The sequence below is a fragment of the Crotalus tigris genome, unplaced genomic scaffold (genome assembly GCF_016545835.1).
Source record: "Crotalus tigris isolate CLP2741 ecotype Arizona unplaced genomic scaffold, ASM1654583v1 scf7180000020265.513298, whole genome shotgun sequence".
Lineage (NCBI taxonomy): Eukaryota > Metazoa > Chordata > Lepidosauria > Squamata > Viperidae > Crotalus > Crotalus tigris.
In genome coordinates this window covers 60,010-84,427 of record NW_024097936.1, presented here as the reverse complement: position 1 = coordinate 84,427, position 24,418 = coordinate 60,010, and the positions used below count along the sequence as shown (strand labels likewise).

The 24,418-nt window shown below is 37.0% G+C and overlaps 1 protein-coding gene across 4 annotated transcripts in view; it reads left to right on the top strand.

Annotated features, from left to right (window-relative positions):
* The window catches only part of NNT (nicotinamide nucleotide transhydrogenase), a 57,702-nt gene extending 33,912 nt beyond the window's left edge, over positions 1 to 23,790 (top strand). For all 4 annotated transcript variants that reach the window (XM_039366369.1, XM_039366370.1, XM_039366371.1 and 1 more), the window contains exons 16-22: positions 596 to 756; positions 2,870 to 3,049; positions 5,801 to 5,960; positions 9,135 to 9,216; positions 18,002 to 18,120; positions 19,381 to 19,496; positions 21,702 to 23,790. In XM_039366369.1, the coding sequence (XP_039222303.1) occupies positions 596 to 756; positions 2,870 to 3,049; positions 5,801 to 5,960; positions 9,135 to 9,216; positions 18,002 to 18,120; positions 19,381 to 19,496; positions 21,702 to 21,851 (968 nt within the window). In that variant the 3' untranslated portion in view covers positions 21,852 to 23,790. The remainder of the gene's footprint in view (positions 1 to 595; positions 757 to 2,869; positions 3,050 to 5,800; positions 5,961 to 9,134; positions 9,217 to 18,001; positions 18,121 to 19,380; positions 19,497 to 21,701) is intronic.
* Positions 23,791 to 24,418: the final 628 nt, after the last annotated feature.

Sequence of the window (24,418 nt, the reverse complement as noted above, 5' to 3'; positions counted from 1 at the left end):
CTGAGAAACATCTGCAAGGTAAAATTGAACAGAAATACTTGGGAAAGTTTTTCTTATGCATTTGTGCAAAATACAAAGTATTAATGTAGGCAATACTTATGGTACCCCAAGTCCTAGCATTTGTTTTAATTAAACTACAAGATTTTAGATTTCCTTAGGAGGGCAGTCTTCTAAGCCTGTAGACACTTTCCAGTCTCATGCTCTCTGTCTACAATACTGAGTAGGATTATTGGGGAACTAAAATGGAAGAAAAACAAACCTTGAGCTCCTGGAGGATATAAATCTAGTAAATAAATAAAGGTTGGTCATAAGTTCAGCTGTTTTGGTTGAACTTCTTAGCAGCTTTGCATTCTGTTTTATAAGGCCCATATCACTGAAATCATGGAATGATAAATAGTAGAAAAAAATGTTTAGCCAAGTATTTGGTCCATGTGGACAACAACTTATAGTGAATTGTTAAGTATAAGATGTAGTTTTGTTAATATGACAGAGGAAAAAAAAAGACCCAATATTGGGTCTGTGGGATTCATCCTGACTTGTTTTGCTATGTCTGATTAGTTCCAAATTTTAAATTAAATTATTTTCGTATTTCTAGGTATACTGAATTCTGCTGCACTCCTCTTACCAGGACGACATTTACTGAATGCTGGTTTGTTAACATTAAGCATAGGTGGAATGGTTCCGTACATGATGGATCCAAGTTACACAACAGGGTTGACTTGCTTAGGATCTGTGTCTGCCCTGTCTGCTGTAATGGTAAGTATGAATTTATAATAACTCATAAATAGTGAGTGAGATATTCCAAATTTTCACTGGATGTGGTAAATAACCCGATCAGAGAAGAGTACAGAGAAGAGCAACAAAGATGATTAGGAGACTGGAGGCTAAAACATATAAGGAACGGTTGCTGGAGTTGGGTATGTTTAGTTTAATGAAGAGAAGGATGAGGGGGGACATGATAGCAGTGTTCCAATATCTCGGGGACTGCCACAAAGAAGAGGGAGGCAAGCTATTTTCCAAAGCGCCTGAGGGCAGGACAAGAAGCAATTGATGGAAACTAATCAAGAAGAGAAGCAACCTAGAACTAAGGAGAAACTTCCTGACAGTTAGAACAATTAACCAATGGAACAACCTCCCTCCAGAAGTGGTGAATGCTCCAACACTGGAAGTTTTTAAGAAGAGACTGGACAGCCATTTGTCCGAAATGGTATAGGGTTTCCTGCCTGAGCAGGGGGTTGGACTAGATGACCTCCAAGGTCCCTTCCAACTTTACTACTACTACTACTACTACTATTACTATTACTACTACTACTACTACTACTACTACTACTACTACTACTATAGTCCTTTCGAGTACAGAGAATTCTAAAGAGCTTTTTAATGAAAAGGAGACATAAATAAGAATTAAGATGATACATCTTCAGTGGAGACATTTTTAAAGACTTTTGTGTTAGTGTATATAAATATATATAAATTCAGAAATCATTTCAGAGAATGATAGCAAAAATAATAGCATGGGAAACAAAACTATGGAAAACAAAGCTTATGTAAAGGGACCAGATATTGATAGAAAAAGGAAATGAAAGTCATCATTAAAGAGCTGGGTTTTATTTAAAGGATAAGATATATTTTCAATTACTGATTAAGAAAAACAATACTGTTTAAAGCTGGGAATTTATTGGGGAAGTTCCAGTTCCAGGTATCCCTGGAGATTTGCATGCAAAATTTCTCTTCAACTCTGACCTTCTAACTTAAGCAGATTTCTCTAACCATGACCCTTCCTGTTTGATTAAAATTTCCAGAAATGTTAATTGGCTGGTATAACTATAGGCTAAGATGGCTAGAAATTCGTGAAATTGCAGCCCAACACATCTGGAGGCTTCCTTTTGAGGTTAAAGCTGGCTTCAAGGATATGCAGAGTTTATGCAGAGTTCTTTATAAAGAATTGAATAATGTTAGGCTCCCCTCATGGATATATTAAAAGCCTAATTATGAATACAGAGAGTCCTCGACTTATGATCATTTATGATTTTGACATTTGTTTAGTGAGTGTTCAGAGTTATAGCAGTACTGAAAACAATGACTTACAGTTAGTCCTTACTCTTAATGACTTGCAGCATCCCTGTAGACATGTGATCAACACAGCTGACAATCATTGTGCATTTATGTGGTCACAGTATCCCACTCTCACATTGATTACCATTTGTAACTTTCTCAACTGGCTTCCAACAAGCAAAGTCATTGGAGAAACTGATAGGAGATGTCACAAGTTGTGGTAATGTGATGTCTTACTTAAAGTCTGCTTGCTTTACAATGAATTTTCTGATCCCTACTGAGGTCATAAGTCAAGGAATTTCTGTATTAATGAAAAGTACATTCAGAGATATACAGACATTACTTACAAACTTCCAAGTTATAAACTTTTGCCAATATGAACAAACCTGTCCATAGCTCTAACCTAGAAGGTCCTGGAAGTCAGTAGAAGATGGAAAGGGGTTAGTTTCTGGCACACTGCTAATGTAAGCAGTGTGCTGGAACCTAACCCTTTCCTGCCTTCTCCAGATTTCACTGTCCACAGATCAGTTTGCATACTGTAAAGTAAGAATTTTATTGTGCATGTTTTTTTATGCTTCATGGACTTACAAACTGTCTCTTGGAATACCACCTATTGATAAGTAGAGCATTGTCTGTATAATCATTTAAATTTTGTTTTATTTTGATGCCACATTTGGTATATCTAAACATTTCTGTGGATTTTGTTTTAAAGTAAGAGTACATCTGTAGGCTCTGGATTCTATTTAGAAATGTTTTGAGCTAATAATACTGTCTGCATTAATTTTTCAATTCTGTCTTTGTTTCCTTTCTGCAGGGAGTTACTCTGACAGCAGCCATTGGGGGGGCTGACATGCCGGTTGTTATTACTGTCTTAAACAGCTATTCCGGCTGGGCACTCTGTGCTGAAGGATTCCTGCTTAACAACAATTTATTAACCATTGTGGGTGCCCTGATTGGTTTTTCTGGTGCCATCCTGTCTCATATCATGTGTGTGGTAAGGAGATTTTGGAAATGTCCATTCCAACACTGTTTTGTTATTCTTTGTCTGTGAGAAAATCTTTTTATTACATATTTTGTTCTTTTTCTGGCCGTATATAAAATCCCAAATTAAACAGGGACAAAACAAAGCTAGACAAAAACATTAAAAAAATGAATTTTAAAAAAAACAACAGGCAAAAACACATATTATCCCCCCTTAACTGGTCACTGACAAATCTATTGCAGCAACAATAGCTTCCCCCTTTGCAAAGTAGGTCCAACATTTACGAGCTTGTACATCTATTTGCAACCCAATTGACCTGTCATACCTTACATATATGAAAATAAAAAAAAATAGTTAACAGATTAAACAACAGTGAAGTTAAATTTCAAAGCACTCTATTAACAATATGTTATTGTAATATATTCACAGAAAGTCTACACGGTTTCTTAATTATCACAAATATTGTCAACGTCACAAAATTCTATCTGTTAGTTGAAGATTTGTATTGTCATAATCAAACAAGTCATTAAATCATTTTTATCTGAGATCTGATAAATAAAAGCCCTTGCCCAGGTCTTTGAAAGGTTGGGCGGAAATTTAGTCCAAACCAAAAGCAGGTTCCAGGCCAATTCCAGGATGTGTTGATCTTGAAGGAAGAGCACCAAATAACTTTGTCTTTCTGGTTGGCTCCTTTGAGAAGCAAAAGGCCTCTCTCTTTTGCCAGGCTTTGGGTGGTAGTGAGGATGCTGGCATAGGTCAGTGATGGTGAACCTTTTAGAGACCGAGTGCCCACACTGCAACCCAAAACCCACTTATGCATCGTCAGGTGCCGGGTGGGTGTGGCCAATTTGGGGGATGTGGCCCATTGGATAGGTGTGGCTGTGGTGGTAACGGCAGACTGGGAGGGACTAAAAAATTCAATCAATCAATTCCAACTTTGCAAGATCTTTTTTTTCCCCCACGAGAAGTTGAAATTGACTGATTGATTGAACCTTTTTTTTTTTTTTTTGTACATGGTGACGGAGGCCTAAAGCGAAAAGGTTTTATAAAACCCAGCTGAAGGCCTAGGACTGGGGCGACAGCACGCGTGCCTACAGAGAGGGTTCTGAGTGCCGTCTCTGGCATCCGTGCCATAGGTTCACCACCACTGGCATAGGTGGTAGGAATGGTAGGATGGACGAAGAGGGCTGGGACAAGAGGCCAGCCAGACATTTTATGCAATTGCTTGGTATGTTAAAAAAATGGTTTAATAAGAGTGTGATTGGCTGTATTTTTAGTATTGTGAGATTTAGGTTATCTTGTTTCTTGTTATTTTGTTGCTTTTTCAATTTTTATATGGCAGTGTTTGCATGTGTTTCCCTTTCTCTGTTTGGGCCAAGTTTTTGCAGACGAGAAGAAGATACTTAAGGCATATTGTGACCATTCCAACAGAGGCATCCAAACTAAATATATGGAATACTGAAGTCTTCTAGGTCTGAAGTCTCGTAGGGACTTGAGATAGAAGCTTTGCCTGCCTCATATTGACACCAAGAGCACATTGTAGTTTAAGAAATGATTGCAAGTGATAAAGCACAAGAGTAGGAGCTTAAGTAATGGTGGTGCAAGATCGGGAGTGAATATGAATGGGTGCTAAAGCAGGAGTAGCAATCAGAGAGAAGCTGTATTAGGTCTTCTTCTTGATGGCAGAAAAACTACTCCACTATTGGATTGTTTGGCAGATGGCCATCTCTTTGGTAGCTCCTGACTAGTTTGATTTTACCTCATCTAAATGATTTGTGCAGTGAATCAGTTCACATGGCTTCAAGTAGTACCACAACATTCTAATATTTCTATATTTCCTTAGGAAACAGCTGATTGAAATGTTATTAGATAGCGCATATGTTCACGTCACTATCTAATAACATCTGAGTCAATTCTATTTCCTGAGTATAAAAATAAACTGGGCAGCAGTTTGATTAAATACTATAATATCAGAAATTTGGGGAATTGTTAGTATAATATTGTTACTCCTCAGCTGCTGTACTTTTTTTCTTAACTGTCTAATACTGGTTGTATTCATGTCAGTATCTAATTTTCTGTGTATTTGCTTACATTTTTTGATTACACATTTGATAAGAAGACACACATATAGGTTAAAACAATGTTGGAAACATGGTATCTGTGAATTACACATAAACACAGACCATTTTTTGTAGACAAATTGCTAAAACGTTTCACCTTTTAACTTACAGTTTTCTTTTCTTTCAATTGACGGCCACTAGATGTCGATAAATCTACATAAATGAGTTCCTAGAAACAAAATGTCTAATAAAACTGATTGTGGAGATTTAATAATCTCTACGTGATGATGGTACTGCTTTCTCTTCCCTGCCTTTTTAAATAAATATTTTTAAAAATAATATTTTTATATCATGAAAACAGTAAATATATTGACCTTAATGCTTTTTTCAGTAATCCTCTTAATTTTTTTTATCTATTCAAGTCTGTTCTGCCTTCTTTTCTTTTTTCTTATTTCTCCAAAGAAAGACCTTTGATATCTTCCAATGCCTTTAGGTAGAATTATGTTTGGTATTTGCATAATTGCATCATCTTGAGGTTGGAATATTATGGAAAATCAAAACTTGGAGTGGGATGAAGGGAGGACATTACCAAAAAAGCACACTTTGCTGAAATAATTGCTTTGTGGAATTGTGTCCATTGTGCTTGGTTTTAAATGTCAACTTATTCAAAACACCCAGTTATGCTTTATTTTTGCTCCCTTAGGCTATGAATCGCTCTCTTGTTAATGTGATTCTTGGAGGATATGGTACTACTTCAACTGCTGGTGGGAAGCCAATGGAAATTACTGGCACTCATACAGAAGTGAATATGGACAGTGCAGTTGATATGATAAAGGAAGCCAATAACATCATAATCACTCCAGGTGAAATTGGGCTGCCCATATTCTGTAACTGTTGAATGTAAACTGAGCATTTCCAAGTGTACAAATTGTTGGAGGCTAGAGGCCAGCAAGAGGCTTTCACTAAACTAACTTTATGCCCGCAGTTTGTTAAAAATAGCTACATTCGTGTGAGTTTTAAGCTCCTTTCTCCTCAGAATTCTCAGTAGCATACATCTCATAACAGAGCATGTAAAAGTAAGATTGTAGGGATTACATCAAGAGGCAATTAGTCTAACAGACAGGAAAAAAACCCCTTTCTCTATAGCTTATACTCTTGGGCTTCTTGTTAAAGAATATACAAAGGTATGTCAAAAGACTCCTTTGGATTTTAATGTAGAACGTGTAGATTTCAAAAGGAGAACTAACAACAACAATAATAATAAACATAAACTTTATTGTCACATTGAATGTACACCAATCAACATACATCAAAATGAAATTTTGTTGCATACAGCTCTTGAAGGGCCACCACCTCCGATATACACTCCTTGTTTGTGGCTAGTTCAAGTTTCAGATCGTCCATTTTAGTCTCTAGGGAGCGAACGATGGCAAACAGGACAGATGGAAATGGAGCTCCATGTGGATTAGCCCTCAAATCAGCTTGTATTCTTGCAGGACAACCTCGCCTCCTTTCCTTTTTCTGACCCTGTTTCCTCCACCTTTTCCTTAAAGGGGCCTCACTCCTTTTCACCCCTGGAGCATGCTGTCGCCATCTCCAACTCATCCAAAAGCCTCTCTCCCTTCCTCTGGGCCTGCCGACAGCCTCATTCAGTTCCTTCGCTCCATAAGCCCTAGAACCTGTCCTCCTCTGCCTCCTTTGTAAATAGCCCCATTTGCAATAGAATCTGTTGCTGTGCCAGCAGTCAGATCTTGCTGCCGACAGAACAACTACATCAGTCTGTAGTGTTTGAGGACTGAATTATTCATCATGGCCTCGCCTCTGCTTGTATGTTGAGGAACACTATTGAATTATACCTGCTTCTCTGGTGTGCTGTAGACTCAGGTTCAAGTTTGCATTCAGCAGTGGAAGTTCACCATTCATTGTCTTTAATCCAAACTTCTAGTGCTATAAGATGCTAATCTAATAAATAAAATGCAATATTAGAGAATCATATCATAGCAAAGTTTAAATGAGTTAGCTTAAGGCTTGAAAAGGGGAATGGTGCACCTATCCAGCCACATCTTTGCATGACTTTCTTTGATTATGTAGCCCAGATTGTAAATGAAATGGATGCCCAGTTTTACTGCCTGATTCTAAAGGGACAAATTGAGATCCATGCCAAATTGAGATCCATGCCAACTTAACATAGGGGAATTGAGAAGGAAAACCCATTTGTTTGCATTTGTCAACAATATAGAGGGCAGCTTTACCTGGAACATCTTATGCTACAACGATAGCTTTACGATCATTAAAGAACAACAGCCTGTCCCAGGTTCTTGGGAAAGGCTCATTGGGTTGGTAAAAATGCCAAATACAGTTCACACATCTAGTTGATGTGCAACAAACTACAGTAATAACTTAAGCCTGTATACTGCTTGACTCCTAGTCTGCAGTATAAATTATATGTTTGGAGTCCTATAACCCATCTGCCCACAACCTTTTGGGCAACGGAACCGTTCTGTGGAAATAGGTTTTCCTGCAGACCAGAAGGGGCAATGTTTTTGTGTGCTGCCTGCATCCCGCAGATAGGGCTTCGCTTGTTTGCACAGCCTGGTTTATGCATGCTGTGGACCAGTGCCAGTCCATGGACTGGGGATTAGGGACCTCTGTTGTAACCGAAAGTCCTTATCTTGACTTTATCCCATCTTACTTTTGACATTGCTTCTGATAATTGCATTCTATGTAGCAACAATTGTATGCTCATAGAACTGTTTCCTAAAAAAGTACTGTGTGGTAGGTTGACTGAATCTGTGCAAACATTATATGATATTTCAAGTTATAGCCAAGTTATTTCCTGAGAGTAAATAAAATTTAGTAGTATTCCAGTATCTGAGGGACTGCCACAAGGCAGAGGGAGCCAGGTTGTTCACCAAAGCACCAGAGGGAAGGACGAGAAACAATGGTTGGAAACTCATCAAAAAGAGAAGCAACCTGGAATTAAGGAGAAACTTCCTGACAGTGAGGACAATCAAGCAGTGGAACAGCTTACCCCCAGAAATCGTGGGCGCTCCATCACTGGAGGTTTTTAAGAAGAGACTAGACATTCACCTGTCTGAGACAGTATAGGTTCTCCTGCTTGAGCAGGGGGCTGGACTAGAAGACCTTGAAGGTCCCTTCCAGCTCTATTCTATTCTAAAATAAAAGTAAATAAAAACTTCATGGGGTAAGTTGATTGATTGGTTGATTGATTGATTGTGACCCCAAAATCATCCACTGAGCTTCCATGGGTGAAGGTAGACTTAAACCAGTACACCATGGGAAAATTGGCCATGAGATTGATTTTATTTACAGAGGTTTGGGGCCCCTTCACTCCCACTGAGTGGCTTACAATTAGAAATACAAATTGATGAAAGGGGATTATGAAATCCGCTAAACCGATATGTAATAAAAAAAAAATCTATAAAGCAGGATTCAACTTTCACTTTGCTCCCAAACATGAGAGAATAATCAGAATTTTAATAGATTCCTGAAAGCTATCAGGATGGGAATTATCTGGGTTCTTGGGGGGGGGGGGGATATCATTTCAGCAGGCACGTGCTGCAACAGAGCAAACATATTTCTGGGTTTCACAAGACAATACTATTGAATTAATGGGATCTGGACCATGCTGTATTGCAATAGAAAACAAAAACACATTAGGACAGGAGTCCCCAACCCCCGGTCCTTGGCCTAGTACGGGGCTGTGGCCCATTGTGAACCGGGCCGCATAAGCGGCAGATAAGATGTGAAGTTCCATTTGTGCAAGTGACAGGCGCACATACATAATCATCCCCTTTCCCTTGCCACCGTTGCTGCTGGTACATGGAGCTGGAAAGGTTTGAGACCACTGTGTTAGCGTGCTCACCAAGAGGTGCTTAACTAAGAATATGCACCAATCATTTATTGCAGATTGTATCTTTATAATCAGAACATGAAAGTTGTGAGTTTAAATTTTGGAAGAATTAGAGCTTTATTCAAAGACATCATTTATCTTGGATCTTTTCTTATTTCTACAGGTTATGGCCTCTGTGCAGCAAAGGCTCAGTATCCAATTGCTGATTTAGTGAGAATGCTGAAGGAAAGAGGCAAGAAAGTCAGGTCAGTGGATAACATGGATGGTGGTTTTTATGATGCCCTTGTCTGTTTTAAGGGCTCACTGTTTTGGCAGAATTTCTCTTTTTCGTATTTTTGATTTCTGATAAATACAAAATTTATATAATCTATTTGGGAGCTTTTCTAATGCTGTCATCTTTTAAATGCTGATATCTCTCAAGGTGGCTTGCTTACTTACAGTAAAAAGTAAGGCAAGGATTCTCAAAAGCTGGTAAAAGCCATTTTCTTTAATTTATGTTTTTTTCTATTTACCTCATCTTTTACCATGAAATGTCGTAAGGTAAACAATGTGACCAAAAATTCAAATACAGGTAGTCATAAGTCACTTTTTTCAGTGCCATTGTAACTTTGAACGGTCATTAAACGAATGATTGTAAGTTGAAGACTACCTTTAGAGTCCCCCATACTCTGTTCTAAGAATACAAAACAATTAAAAGTATATCATTTTTGTATTATCCCCTTCCACGGACCAGGAAGCAAATCTTTTTATAATGCACATTGATGCTTGGTAAATTAATAAGGTAATGCATTTGAGAGACGCAGTTGAAGTATGAAAATATTTGCTGTGAGTAGGTTCTGCTGCCATACCTTGCCTATCCTTGCTTGAAAAGGAATAGCAGCAATAGGCTCTAACTGTGAACAGTTGTTTTGTGATCAGTTTTATGTTTCATTCAGAATAGAGCTTCTTTGCCTCTTATATTTCACCTTTTCTTTACCCACTTTAAAGCCAAGACTGGGTTTTTTGAACTACTTTTCTCCAACTTGGTGTTTCCTACCTCCCACTCAGCACATCTGGAGAACACCAGGTTGGAGGAAGTTTGTTATGTACCCCATTAGAATGGAGGCAACTAAGGACATATTTCTTCCTTTCATGTGAACAGGAGTACTGACTTAAAATGCCAGATCTGTTCATATTTCCTATTTAACACTCTGAATCTTTGAACTGGTCTTAGGTCTTTCAACACTCGAATTGAGTTTTCTACTACTGAAAATATGAATGCTGCTATTGTGTAAGTTACTCAAGGATAATTCTAGCAGTTAAATTCTAGTGTGAACATACTTGTGGTTGGATCTAAGAAACCATCACTTTGCTTCTTATAGCAGGAATTAACCCACCAGCTAAACAGAATTTGACTGCCCTTTTTCTTGTCCCTCCCTTAATCTTTTTTTTTTCTTTTTGGCTCCTGTGTGGGCTAGTTTTTCACTTTGATTTTATTTTTACTCTGTGACAGAAAGCATAAAAGCCTCAGCTTTTGTATATCAGAGCTTTGTGCTGGAGAGACTGGAACTTTTTGATGTAACTGCATTAGTTCTTAAAGCCCGTTTTGGCAAGCGTTCGCCACAACCATTACCTAGAGGGTTTTAATGAAAGAAATCTGTATTTTCTGTTTGTGGTAAGTTGGGTCTTTCATCATGGTGTTTATTGAGTGCAGCTGTTCACCCTCTCCTTCCTGTAGGCCCATGGAGCCTTAGGTCTCTGCCCACTTTGCATCCAGATGTAATGACATATTTTCATATCTGTAACAGATAAAATGCCAGCATGGACACACAGTTGTCATCAGGGCATAATATCTGTGTGCTGGTAAGGAAGACAGCGTCTGTCATACTGCCTGACAGGTTGCCTGATGGCAAGGCACTGCTCTTTTGGCAAATCTTCTCCACAGCTATAGCATGTTCTGAATGGATCACAGTTGTGTTGTATTAATACTTGTGCCAGATTTTTCTGATTCAGAAAGATGCCAAGGTAGAGGTAAAGCCTGCCTGAATTTATTAAAATATTTCCTAACCTCGCCATTTATCACAAAGTTCTCCTTCATAGCAAATTCCATCTTTGATGTGTTAATAAATTCAGTTAAAAATTATGTGTGTGTGTGTGTATACTTTTTTTTCTACTTCTTTCCCTTCTTCTCAATTCCTACTATCTTACTTCATATAATAGGTGCCTTGTAAATGCATGCAGTATGTTCTTCTAAAAAATATTAGTTTTCCTTGAAGTCTTGGCTGACTAACTTTCAGGTGAATGTAGGAACAGCCATACTTGAAAGCTGACAGAGAGTATGGGAAAACTCTGTATAGTATACTGTATATTCTCACCAATATTTATTTTCATCAATTGGTGTTTTAATTGAAAAATAACAAATAACCAAGATTGAATCTTAGCATACAACAATGATGTACTGTTCCACACTGAGCATATGTATGCCAACTTGATTTGAACTGGCTTACTGGCAAGTAGCAAGCAGTCAGACATAAAGGCCAGCTGTGCAGAAGTCTTGCTGGACTCAGTCCAAAGTCAAATTTAAGAGGGTTAATCCACAGCGGTCCAGGAGTCAAAATCCAAATAAGTTAGCCAATTTGAGTTTAAGAAACAAGAGACAGAACAAGAAACAAGGACATAGGACTAGATGCAGACAAGGTTTAGTGACAGGTGTTCATGGCTTTGGTCTCAGTATGTCCTAGGGCTGAGTTCTCTCTTGGAAATATCTGCTCCCTCCTGCATCTTCCTTGCTTACTGAGTGGGCCTCAAATGGTTGATTGCTTATAAACTCCAAAAGCCAATAACCTTCTGGATGATGCCCCTCAGTCTGGGTTTCCAAGTCAAGGAGACCATAAGTGGAGCATAAACTTGGGTGGATAGTGGGGTCTTCTGAGTTTGGTTGTTTTCTTGAAGATGTTTCATTACCCAAGTAGGTAACACCAGTGCTAGAAGAGAACAGGGTTTGCTCTCTGTTTATGTACTATAGGCAGTCTTCGATTTACATCCATTTGTTTAGTGACCATTTGAAGTTACAAAGACACTGAAAAAATGATTTATAACCAATTTTCACACTTATGACTATTGCTGCATCCCCATGGACATGTGATTAAAATTAGGATATCTGACACCTGGTTCATATTCATAATGGTTTCAGTGTCCCGGAGTCACGTAACCTTCTGACAAGCAAAGTCTATGGGAAAGCCAGATTCACTTTACAACTGTGTAACTAATTTAACAACTTCAGTGATTCACTTAACAACTGGCAAGAAAGGTTGTATTATGGGGCAAAACTCACTTAGCAACTATCTCACTTAACAACAGAAATTTTGGGTTCCATTGTGGTTGTAAATCGAGGACTACTGTGGTAGCTTGCCTTGTCAGTGTCGTGGGAATGTTCTTGATGGTTTCTTGATTAGGCTGTTCACTGTTAGGTTTTCTGTCTGAGTTAATACTTCCTTGACTGGGATATGGTTTACTCAGTGCTTTTTTCCTTAAAAAAAAAAAAAAGGTGCCGGAACTCACACCTGTCATACAAGCCACCTTGCCTACCCTATAATGTTCCATCCCAAAAAGGTGCCGGAACTCCATTCTGGGTGTTCTATGAGAAAAAAAGCCCTGGGTTTACTACTTGATTGTTTATCTAACATGAATAGAATAGAATAGAATAGAATAGAACAGAATAGAGCTGGAAGGGACCTTGGAGGTCTTCTACTCCATCCCCCTGATCAAGCAGGAGAACCTATACCATCTCAGACAAATCTTTTGATTTGTTAAAAACAATAGAATGTTCTTCATAAAATGTTATTCTGAGCTATTTCAGTAATACATTGTATTAAACACAATCTTAAATTTTGGAATTCATGTAACAGTTGGAGAAAACATATACCAGTAATGCAGAAAATGAATTCCCCCCCAAGTTATTCAGTATAAATATATCCCCACTTAATAAAATATAAACAAACTGTTAATAAAATGTTTATTGTGCTATAGTCTGAGAGCCTAAAATAATACTATTTCTGTCTTTCTTATGGTTGAGAAAGGATTTTTGCATTCTTAGATATACTTTTGTGTTTTATAATTCATTGGACTTATTTTTCAGTGGTATCACAAACATCTGCAAGGCGCTTTAAATTTCTATTTCTATATGCTCATTCAAGGACTTGTAAAACTTTATTTATTGGGTGATGTTCTGTCCCTCCTCTCTTCTTTATAAGCCAAGAGTGACTTGGAGGCTATGACCAGAACTGCATGCTTGTGTTTTTCAGAATTATATTGTAACCTCCCTTGAGCATAAGATATACTCAAATTTGCTAAATTTCAATACATTGCTGCATAATTTCCTTATTCTGTGTCCTGACCCCTATTTAAATCTGTATTGAGATGTTCTAAAATGTTGTTTCCAAAATAACATAAAGATGATAGTAATGATCTATATATTTTAATTTGAAAATAGAAAAAATATGCAGATCTGTACTCTTACAATAGGAATTTGGAATTATTTTAAAATGCCGATCATATAATTATGCTCTTTGCTTCTTCTTTCATTATTTCTTTCAGATTCAATACATTGTGACATTGTATATGACCTGCAAGCCTCTTTTTATTCATACTGCCTGCTCAGTATTTTTTCAGTATCAGTATATTAGGAGGTCAGTGTGTGCAGTACAAATGTTGTGTCAGCACAAAACTACTGACAAGCTTCAATGCTCTTATACTGACAGTGCTTTTTCTGCAGTGTTCCATGGATCTAAGAAAATTATGTGTGGCTAACTTATAGTTGCTTAGAATAATAATAATAGTCTAACCTGTGTTTCCCAATTCCATGAAATTGGAGAAATAACACTGGCCTGCTTTGGATGTAATGATAAACAATAGTTTAGCATTAAGGAAATAAGACTTTGAGTCTGGGGATCTATTGCCTTTTCCAGCCTTAGCATTACTGTAAAATTCAGAGCATTCACTTACTTAAAATAACAGCAGTTTTAATATCTTAACTGTGATTAATCTTTGCTGGTTTCACTAGACCATAGTTTAAAATAAGCAGAACCTCTGCTTTGGATGTTAGTTTAAATTAGAGCTGAACAAACTTGGCCACTTGAAAATGTGTGGACTTCAACTCCCAGAATTCGCCAGCCAGCCATGCTTGGGGAAGGTTGGGAAATACTTATTTCAACCAACCTTACTTTATGTTTATACTTGACTCCTCATGACTGTTTAGTTACAGCCATTTTTTTCCTGAAACCTGCCCATATTACCGATCAGAATGAGTTTTGCTGTGTGTACCTTATCATTGGAAATGGCTATTGTTGTTGATAACAGATCTAGTTGGCATAGTGGACATTTGTCTTCTATACCGAATAGAAGGAAAGTCCAGTTTGTGTGTACAAGATTGTTCTGCTGGTAGGCAGCCAGATTCCATATTACATAAAGCTGGAAAAAATATGCAGTGATTATTGGCACAATGCAAACTCATATGTCTAACTTATCCCAGAACTTGTTTGCTATAATTTCATTAATAATCCATGTGCAAATAACTGTTGTAGCTTTTGCCAAATTTCTGGAGACATAAGTGATGCTAGTAAGCTACATCTGCTTGATGTCTAGTTGTTTTTTCATAACATTTTTCAGCTTTATGAAGAGTTTTATAAGTTTGTTGCATCATATACTGCCGCACTCCTGATCATCCCAGAATGCACTTTCTTTTCCATTCTGTGTCTGAACTCTGCTGCCAGTTTTCCTGGAAACACACTTCAGGAATACAATATGGATTAAAAAAAAACCTAAGAACATACTAACCATGCAAGGCTTATCTGAAACACATGACTTCAAAGTCAAGGCATTGTGAAGAATGGATGTGCAGTCTTATGGAGCAAGAATTGAAGACCTCATTACAGTGCTGTGATTTTTTTTAGATTATTTTTAATTTAGGCTTTTTTATTATTTGGGCTTTTGTTGGAAATGATTGATCAAATGACATAGCACCTGTTTCAGGCTTTGCGTGTTTCTAGCATCAATTTGATAGGAAATATTGCTGCCAAATTTTGGCATAAGTGGTTAGAAGGGACTGGGAAAAAATGCTCAGTCAGGAGCCACATGTGATGATATGACTTCAGTTTTTCCATCCTTGCTTTAAAGGGGGAAAAAAATAGTGGAGGTATTTGTGATCTACAGTACAGAGAACAGAATTGTGAAGGCAGTAATTTCACTTGTGACATTCTCTGAAAATGCAAGTGGGACTTTAAAGAAGCAATATTGACCCTTTTTGATGTTGGGAAGACTCCTGAGAACAATAATAATACCATTGGCAGCTAACAAAAGAAACAAATGGATAATTGAACAAATAAATTCAGAGTTAACACTTGAGGCACAAATAACTCAAATAATCCTACTTTGGACACATTATGCAAAGAGTTGAAAAGTCTAGCTCTCTTGAGAAATCCTCCATGATAAGAAAGATACGAGAATGACAGCAGCAAGGTGAATAGACTTGATTACAGCGGTAATTGGTGCACTATTGAAAGACCTGAAGAGTGAGATTGGAGACAGATCAGTTTGGAGATCTGTGTTTGTGGCTACTAAGAGTTGACACCATTTTGATGGTAAAATTAAAAACCAAATCTTTAAGGGCTTGATCTGGTCCTTGATAACAGAGGCAAATCTGAATGAAATATAATCTATTATGATGATACTGACAGTCTCCTTATATCTCAGACTAGTGTGGAAGCCTAAATTAGAAGCTTGCCAGTGACCTATTGTTAAGAAACATCTTTATTGGACTCACTGGGTTTCTCTTGGCTGAACTTCAACAGTTCAAGTAAATAAAAACTCCTGTGCTTTGAAAAAAAATGCAGTTACTTTTGAAAGCTTGATAGCTCTCAATTTGCAGATGTGTATATTCTTTCAAAATACTTGGCATGATTTCAAGAAAAGATATATTGCTTTCAGAATTGCTAATAGTGTATAAAATCCAAATATGCACCATAATTAAAACTGTTTAAATATAATGTTATTAGTTGCCTGAATTCTAATATACTTCAGTGCAGAAATTCTGAAAACTCTTGCACTTCATATTTTCTGGAAAGAATCAGGATTGTTTCACATGGCTTGAGTTACTTAGTGGCTGGCTGAAACTTTAAGCTCCCTAATATTTTGCCCTATTTGTTCCGCTGTTGTATATCTGATTCTACATCTGGTCTTCGGTAGAATGATAGCAGATATTTCCTCCCCCCCCCCACCTTGCCCTTCCTCTCTCTCATGGCTCTGTGCAGTTTTCTAATGTTTTTTTGTAAGCAAAATGCTCATCATCCTTATGGCTGTTTTACTCCATTCGCAGTCTAAGTGCTTATGAAGATAGTTGCAGCATTTGTACATTTTAATCTACAAGGCAAACAGCAACTGAAAAGGAATCTCAGTTGGAAACATAACGTAGTAAATAAGCCATTCACTTAACAAGGTCATGAACAATTAGAAAACAGAAAACACTCGTAGAGGTAGGGCTGTGACTATAATGCAGGCTGCCCATTATGGTTGTAAATTGTGGTGGTCATTAAGTGAGGCATCCGTATGATCAACTTGCTTAATGATCATAATCTCTGCTTTCCCCCTTGTGGTTGTTAAACAGAGTAGGGGGGCTCAGAAGATGGGATACACCCTGGGAGCATATCTGCGGCACTGCAGCAGCTCCCACACTCATAGGTGGGCCAGCCCTGGGCCTCCCCCACCCCATGAAACACCCTGTGCTCCATTTCCTGTCCTACTGAGCCCCTCACTCTTAGGACTATCTCCCACATGTCTGGGTTCCTGCAGATCCAACCCCCCTCCCTTGATCCACTCACCAAGTCACCATGCAGTCTTCCTATACAGAAGCCATGTAGTGCCATCCTGGAAGCAGGCATCATTTTTGGGAGCAACCACAATTCTCAGATTGTGAAAATCAAAGCTACTTTTCAAAGTGGCAACCGCTTCCAGGCATGCAGCCTCTGTATAGGAAGGCTGCTTGGTAGATCGGCATCTTCTCCTTCCCAAAGACGAAGTGAAGCGAGATGTGATGGGGGGGGCATGGAGGAGGTATGAGACCCAGTGGGATGAGAAGCAGGGCCAAGACCTGCAGGGACTCAGCTGGGTGAGAGGGTTGCCCCAAGGTACCCAAAGGGGTGGGATGTTTGAGAAGATAAGCTGGAGAAACTGGCTGCAGCATTCCTGTGGTCAGTTTTAAGGGCAGGCTGATTGCCAAATGCTAAAATTTTGTAAATGTGACCATGTGACCAGATTCCATGACTTCAAGTACAGCTCATAAGTCCCTTTATTCAGCCTCATTATAATTTCAAACAGTTGCTGAATGAACAGTTGTAAGTCAAGAACTGTTGTATTTGAAGCAACACAGAAGCTTCATACTAGTTATAAAAAGCAAATTTCCTTTTTCAGAGTAACTCATTCTTGATTCCAATATTTTTTTATTCTAGTATTATATTCTGCTAATCAAAAGATATATAACCTATAAGCCAAAGGCTACACAAAATCCTTAGATATTTTGCTCCAAACTCTTTCAAAAGCTGTCATTAAAATATAATTCTTTATACAACAGGACAAACTATATTGATTTCTTTAGGAACAATCATATTACTTGTTTTTATTAATACAATTTAAACTTCATCAGATTTAATATTTGCTGTAATTTTGCACAGTTTTTGGAATATGCTCTTCTCTATGCTATTCAAAGGCCCAATGAACCCAGGACATCTAGGGAGGAAGGTTGGACCAAAAGAGAGGGACAGAAAGAGAGAGTATTGGATAGTATGATCAATTAGATCTTTGGTAACTATATTGAACTATTGAACTCTACTTGGATGTGACATTGAATAAATTATTTTCTTAAGCTTAGGCTCCCATCTCTAAACTGTGGATTTATATCATTAAAATTTGCTGTGATAGTGAATAACAAAATGGCTAACACACTTATGATGTTTTTTGAATATTCAGTAAATGAGTTCACCAATTCTTTCACCATCTTAGGTTTGGTATTCATCCTGTGGCAGGTCGTATGCCTGGACAACTGAACGTATTGCTTGCAGAAGCTGGTGTACCATATGACATTGTTCTAGAAATGGATGAAATTAATGAAGATTTTCCAGGTGAGCGAAAGATGATAATTGTTGCATTTTTGCAACAAATATTTTTTTCAAAAAGTAGTCTAATATTTTACTAGTTTGTGTATATTATAAGTAATAATAATAATTCCAAAATACAGCTTTACTTGGAACAGCTTATATCCTGAGATCTTACTTTTAGCACCATTAAACAATATTTGCCTATCCCAGGTCCTTGGGAAGAACTCAATTGATGGAATGCCAAATCCAGTCAAAATATCTGGCTGACTGTGTGACCAATCATAATATACTAACAGACCCCAAAACGTCTGGAGCGCCACTTGAACACCTTTGGCATTGACAAAATCACCATGAATCAATTGCAAGAGGCAATTTTACTTGAAACAGTTTACATCCTGTGATGATACCTTTATCAAACAACAACATCTGTGTATCCCAAGTCCTTGGAAAAAAGGGCTTGATAGATAAAAATGCCAAATCCATTCTAAACATCTGACTGAGTGTATGGCCAAACATAATAATATATTAAATTTATATGCCTGCAGTTATTATGTTTGCATCTAAAGCTTTTTTTAAAATTAATGCTCAAACCAACTGATGTTAGGAGTAGAAACTGGCTAGAGTCAAATTTGATTTCTGTTGACTTCATGAATGTGCCCGTTAAATTTTCTTAGGAACAATGCAAAAGTAATTTGCCTTTGTTTTTTTCCAGATTGTTTTTGTTTCAATCTAACATATAATGTTGAGATTTCCTGACAGTCTCCCATCCAAATACAAGCCTAAACCTGCTAGGTTATGCCAAAATCAGTTAGGATTACAACCTAATAACAATATAAAAATAAAAGAGAAATAAACACTAATTAGAACTTTTTTTTAACAAACAAGACTAAATTCTGTCTAACATAGTTGTCTGGCCTCTGAGAAATTGCAGTTTGGAGCTAACCTGGTTCACTTAGCAGAAAGTTGCATTAGAAGCAAATTCAAGAAGGTTTGCTCTTGTGCACCCCGACTATTAACTTAGATAATAGTAATTTGAAGGTAGTACTCACTATTAAAATAGCCATTATTTATATCCAATGTTTTTCAAGTTGAAGTAAAATAAATGTGTTATGTGTTCCAAGATCTAGTTTTAGGAAGTATCATTCATGCCCATGCATAGTTCTTAGTGGGATGAGGGACTTCAGATTAAGAGATACCTAATCCAGAAATTAAGATGTTACTAATAATAATTGGAGTTCTATTCGTTAATGAATATGTGTTTTTTTCCTTGTATTTTTATTGCAGAAACGGATCTGGTCCTTGTCATTGGAGCTAATGATACGGTTAATTCAGCTGCCCAAGAAGATCCAAATTCTATCATTGCTGGAATGCCTGTTCTTGAAGTTTGGAAGGCAAAGCAGGTGAGTGACAAAACATTATAGTAGAAATTCCATGCTTTATTGAATTCTTTAAAGTCATTTACATATTCATAAATCTGATGATATCCTGCAGCTGTTCTTTTTTTCTATGAACAGCTTAAGTCAGAATGCTAATAAGTGTAGAGGAGTACATAAGATGATAAGGAAAAGAATACAATTATTTGAAAACTGTCCACTGAAGGCTGTGCCATTAACACCCTTTTTTCCTCATCCCACTATTTTTAGTGGACTGATGGGTATACTAAAAGTATACAGTTAAAACCATGATTTTTATGGGGAAAAGCAATTGTGTTGTTAGCTGCATTCTTTGATACATTGGTCAAGAACCCCATATTATCTTGAGATCATTCAATCTTTGAAGAACTAATAGGTGGAAAAAGTGGATACCATCAAAATTATTTTTAAGAGAGCTTTTAGCTTTCCTTAGTTGTAATTGACAAAAGGTTTCTTCCTTATTTTTGGTTTTTAAAAACTGAGGGCCAGTAATTATCAGCTAGAGCTCTGTATATCCTCTATCACCACAATCCATAGATAAGCCTTAGAAATTATGTTACATAACAAATAGAATCCTTTCTATGGTGTTTTGAAGAAATAATATATTTTGGAATGTACAATGAGCCTAAGACTCATTGTAAAGAGAAGGAGAGATAAAAATCAGAAGAATAAAATTTCAGGGAACTCCATGTGGTGAAAAAGTTGCTGTGATGCAGCAGTTAAAAAGATCAAGGGAATCTTGGGCTGTATTAAGGAAAGGATGGTGCCCAGATTATGACAGATAATGGTTCTATGATGCTTTGTCCTGGTTATATCACACTTTGAATATTTATCTAGTTCTGGGAGTTAAAGCTAGAGTAGATTCAGAGGAAATTATCACAATAATAAAGAGTTTGAAAACCAACCACCTAGAGAAAATTTAAAAGAAGCCAGGGACTAGCTTGTAAAAGAAAAGGCTGAAAGGAGATCTGGTAGTCATCTACAGGTATCTTAAAAGCTAAGAATAGGACAGGATACCATGGGTTGAAATTAAAAGAAAGGTAAGTACATGGTGATTATTATGAGGAGTTTCCTGATGGCAAGAACTATTAAAACAGTGAAATGGTCTTTCTAGAACTGTGATGGGTTCCCTCTTGCTGTTTTTTTTTAAAAAAAATACTGGATGTCTCCTATTATTATAGATTTAATGGATTCTAAATTGAGCAAGGGATTGGAATAGGTTTCTATAAAGCCTACAGATTGCCTGTCCTATCCTTAGTTTTCTAAAGGAATTAAACCTATCCCACTTATACGATCTATGATTGTGTGATATAATTAAATTTACCCTATACATATCATCTCTGAATTACATTTGATAAAGAGTTCATTAGTTGGGTACATTTGTTTATTTAAGAAAATACATATTGCTGCTCATCTTACCTATGAACCCTGGGTGGCTAACAACAATCAGCAAAAAACAGTATATAAGATGTCTATAAATCAATCAAAGGCAGTATTATAAGTCTGAAGATGAAAGTTCCAGCATATGGCCACTCCTTTGTGGTGTACCACTAGCATGGTACTCTCTCTGCTCCTTTTTAACATCTACATGAAAATGCTGGCTGAGATTACCCAATACCATAGGATGAAGTATTTAGCTTTTACATTTACATCACGGGCAACCTAAATTTTGCTGTGCTGTGCTGCCATTTTGCGGTACCTGGGGGGGGGAGGGGACACAGACTTTGGCTAAACCCTGTTAAAACGGAGGGTCCATGGAGCTAGGATGGTCTGTGCCATGGCCTCCACCTCTGAAACACTTTGCCACTGGAAGTGAGATTTGTCTCCACTCTTCTGGCCTTTTGGAAGGCCTTAAAGCCTGACTCTGCCAGTTGGTCTGGGGCTCTGATGGGGGCATACTACGCTGAAGATGATTGGTCAAGTGATAGAAGGATAAAAGCCCAACCCCGCACCATTTTGTCCTCTTGGTTTTTAGCCTTTGTTCAATTATTGTTGATGTTAAGGTTTTTATATTTATGTTTTTATAGCACCCAGAATCAGTTTAGATAGTGAGATGGATGGCATATACATTTATTAAATAAACAAATAACAGACTTCTACAAACCTAACATATTAGTTCATCTTTTTCTTAATGTTGATTTTATGAATGTCTGCAAAGATGCTGTGTATATAATGCAAAAGTCTTTGTTTCAGGTGATTGTGATGAAGAGATCTCTAGGTGTTGGATATGCAGCTGTTGACAACCCCATCTTTTACAAGCCCAACACTGCCATGCTTCTAGGGGATGCTAAGAAGACTTGTGATGGTCTGCAGGCCAAAATGAGGGAGTTATACCAGAATTAAATATTAAAATATACTCTTTGGCCAGTATGAACAAAAAAAAAAAATCTAAAAAGTGTTATGTATCCACGTTAAAAGATAAAGGTTAGCAAGTGTTCTTGAAATGAAGTTCTAAAAAAAAAAAAAAAGAGAGAGGAACATTAAGGTCCAGAAATGCACAGGGTTTTTTTTACAAAAGAGCAGGAAAAACAAAAAGCAAAACATTAAAACATTGACGTGAACATTCTTGAGCAGATCAGAACCTGGAATACATACAGCTGAATGCAGTCTATTTTAGAGGAATTTTCCTTTGGCAACCACAATCTAACACAATGAGACTCAGGAATTTGGAGAATCTATTTTATGTGACATAAGATATAAGGAAAACAACCATTAAAAGTTTTGTGGCTTCAGAGTTTGTTAATGATTCCCAGTAAACAATTTGCTAATCAAAATTTCAGATCCTGAACAGGATATTGATCAGCCCCACTACGTAGACCAGATCTGGGAATTAGCTTTGCAGGAAGACTTACTTTGAGAATGGCTGTAATAACAGAATCGTGTGTATCTGATTGTGCTGCACCTCCTCTTCCTTCTTACACTTCAGTGAATTAGGGAGGCATCTGCCTGAGCCACTTTTGAATGTTATCTTCTTGTTGTGGACTTAAAAAAAAATGCTTCAATCCCTTTTGCTTAAGTAATGGTTTCTGCATATCTCTGTCAAAGCCATCTTCCTTATCTCTACAGTATTTTATGAGCATCTACTTATATGATTCTAAACAACAATGATGATAAAGTTGGTAATGATGATGATGATGGCCACTTTTGAAATGTATTTTGATACATTCATAGTACATTTAATGTATTTACAGAAGCTGTTAAACATATGTTGACTATAAAATGAAATTTCAGACTCTTGGAAATACCTTTTAAATTCATAATTTATTTGTGCAGATATGCTAAACCAGTCACCTCTGACAAACACACACATGTACACAATCTCACACACAAAATTCAGATGACTGATCTTCCTTTTACTTTAAATAATACAACTGTTGGAAGCTTCAGTATAGTGATAAATAGATTTTTTAGTGGCTTCCAACACAGTCTTGAATATGTTTAGTGCACTTGAGTGAAACTCAGATGTAAATGAAATGAATTTGTCATGTTTGCATAATGATGTAGCAAGCATCTGTAGTGACAGAGGCAAAATAAATAGCTGTAACTGTGTTAGAAAGCCTTAACATCTGGGCAAAACAGCCTACTATGAAGTGAGTTAAACTTAGCCCAACTTGACTGTTTATAAATCCTGATTTTATCATTGGGCTTATGACCTCTTAATAGCAAATGAAAATTATACCCATTTAGCTACCTCCTGTCTTCATATGTTGAGCTTCCTCTATGTGGAATATCAACTTATAACAGTGAACTAAATCCAGTTTGAGCTTCCAGATCCACAGAATCAAGAGAAAATAAATGTTTTTAATGAAATTCCATTTGTTTTAGTAGAACTTTTCAGAAAAAGCACTCAGCTAGATGATGTTCAGTGTTTCTCTTTTTTAATTCTGTCCTTTTTTAGCTGCTTAGCAAAAACTAATAGTGAAACATCAGTAGATTATTCTGCTATATAAGGAAACTTGAGCCACAACAGGGCAGCCCTGTTATAGCAAGATTTGTTTCGGGACCTTACTTTCATTGCATTGGTGCTATACATTTCTATGTACAGCCTGCATGCAAATGTGACCTAGAAAAAGAGCATCAGTGAAATTAGCCTTGGATTATTTAATGCTGCCTTAAAGCTGTAGCCTTTGTCTTGTTTTAATATATTGTTTTAATTTGAAGATACGCAAACCATTTCTAAGAAAATGCAAATTACAATTGCAATGTTAGAATTGGGTTTATATTATGTAACAGGAGAGAATTATTTAAATAAAAAAGTGAACAAAATATCTATTCTGCAAAATTTTCTGCCTGCCTGATTATTTTTTCAAATAGAGGTGTAGATTTTAGTGGGCAACTAGTGTTAATTTTTACATGCTTATTTATTTATCGTATGACATAACATACATGAACTTACAATGTATATTAACATTCCACTTAAATTAAAAACACAGTAAAATATGAATGTTAAAAAGATCTATATTTATATAACAATGTCTAGGCCTTCTAATCATTGAAGCGCATCATTTATCTGAAAGAAATCAGAAACTGGATCTGTATATGCCCTCAGCTTACAGCCAGTCATTATGTGATCTACAGTTTGAGGTGGAACTCTGTAGTCACACTGAGGGGAGGATGTTATACCCCATTTATATAGTGTACATTTATGGTATACATTTATATAGTGAATTCCGGCAGACATCATGTTGGGTGCAAATCCTATTCATGATTGTCCATTGCTAGTGAGGTTGTTCAGAGCCTGGCACCTTTTGTGTAGGATCATCTATATGTCTTTCTATGTCTGGGTGTTCAGCAATCCATTGGGAATCGATGTTAAAGTAGTTAAGCAGTTATATATAAGTTGTGACAGGAATTGACCTTGTGACTGGTCACCACAAGGTGAATGAGCCAAAGTCACCCAGCTCACTTTT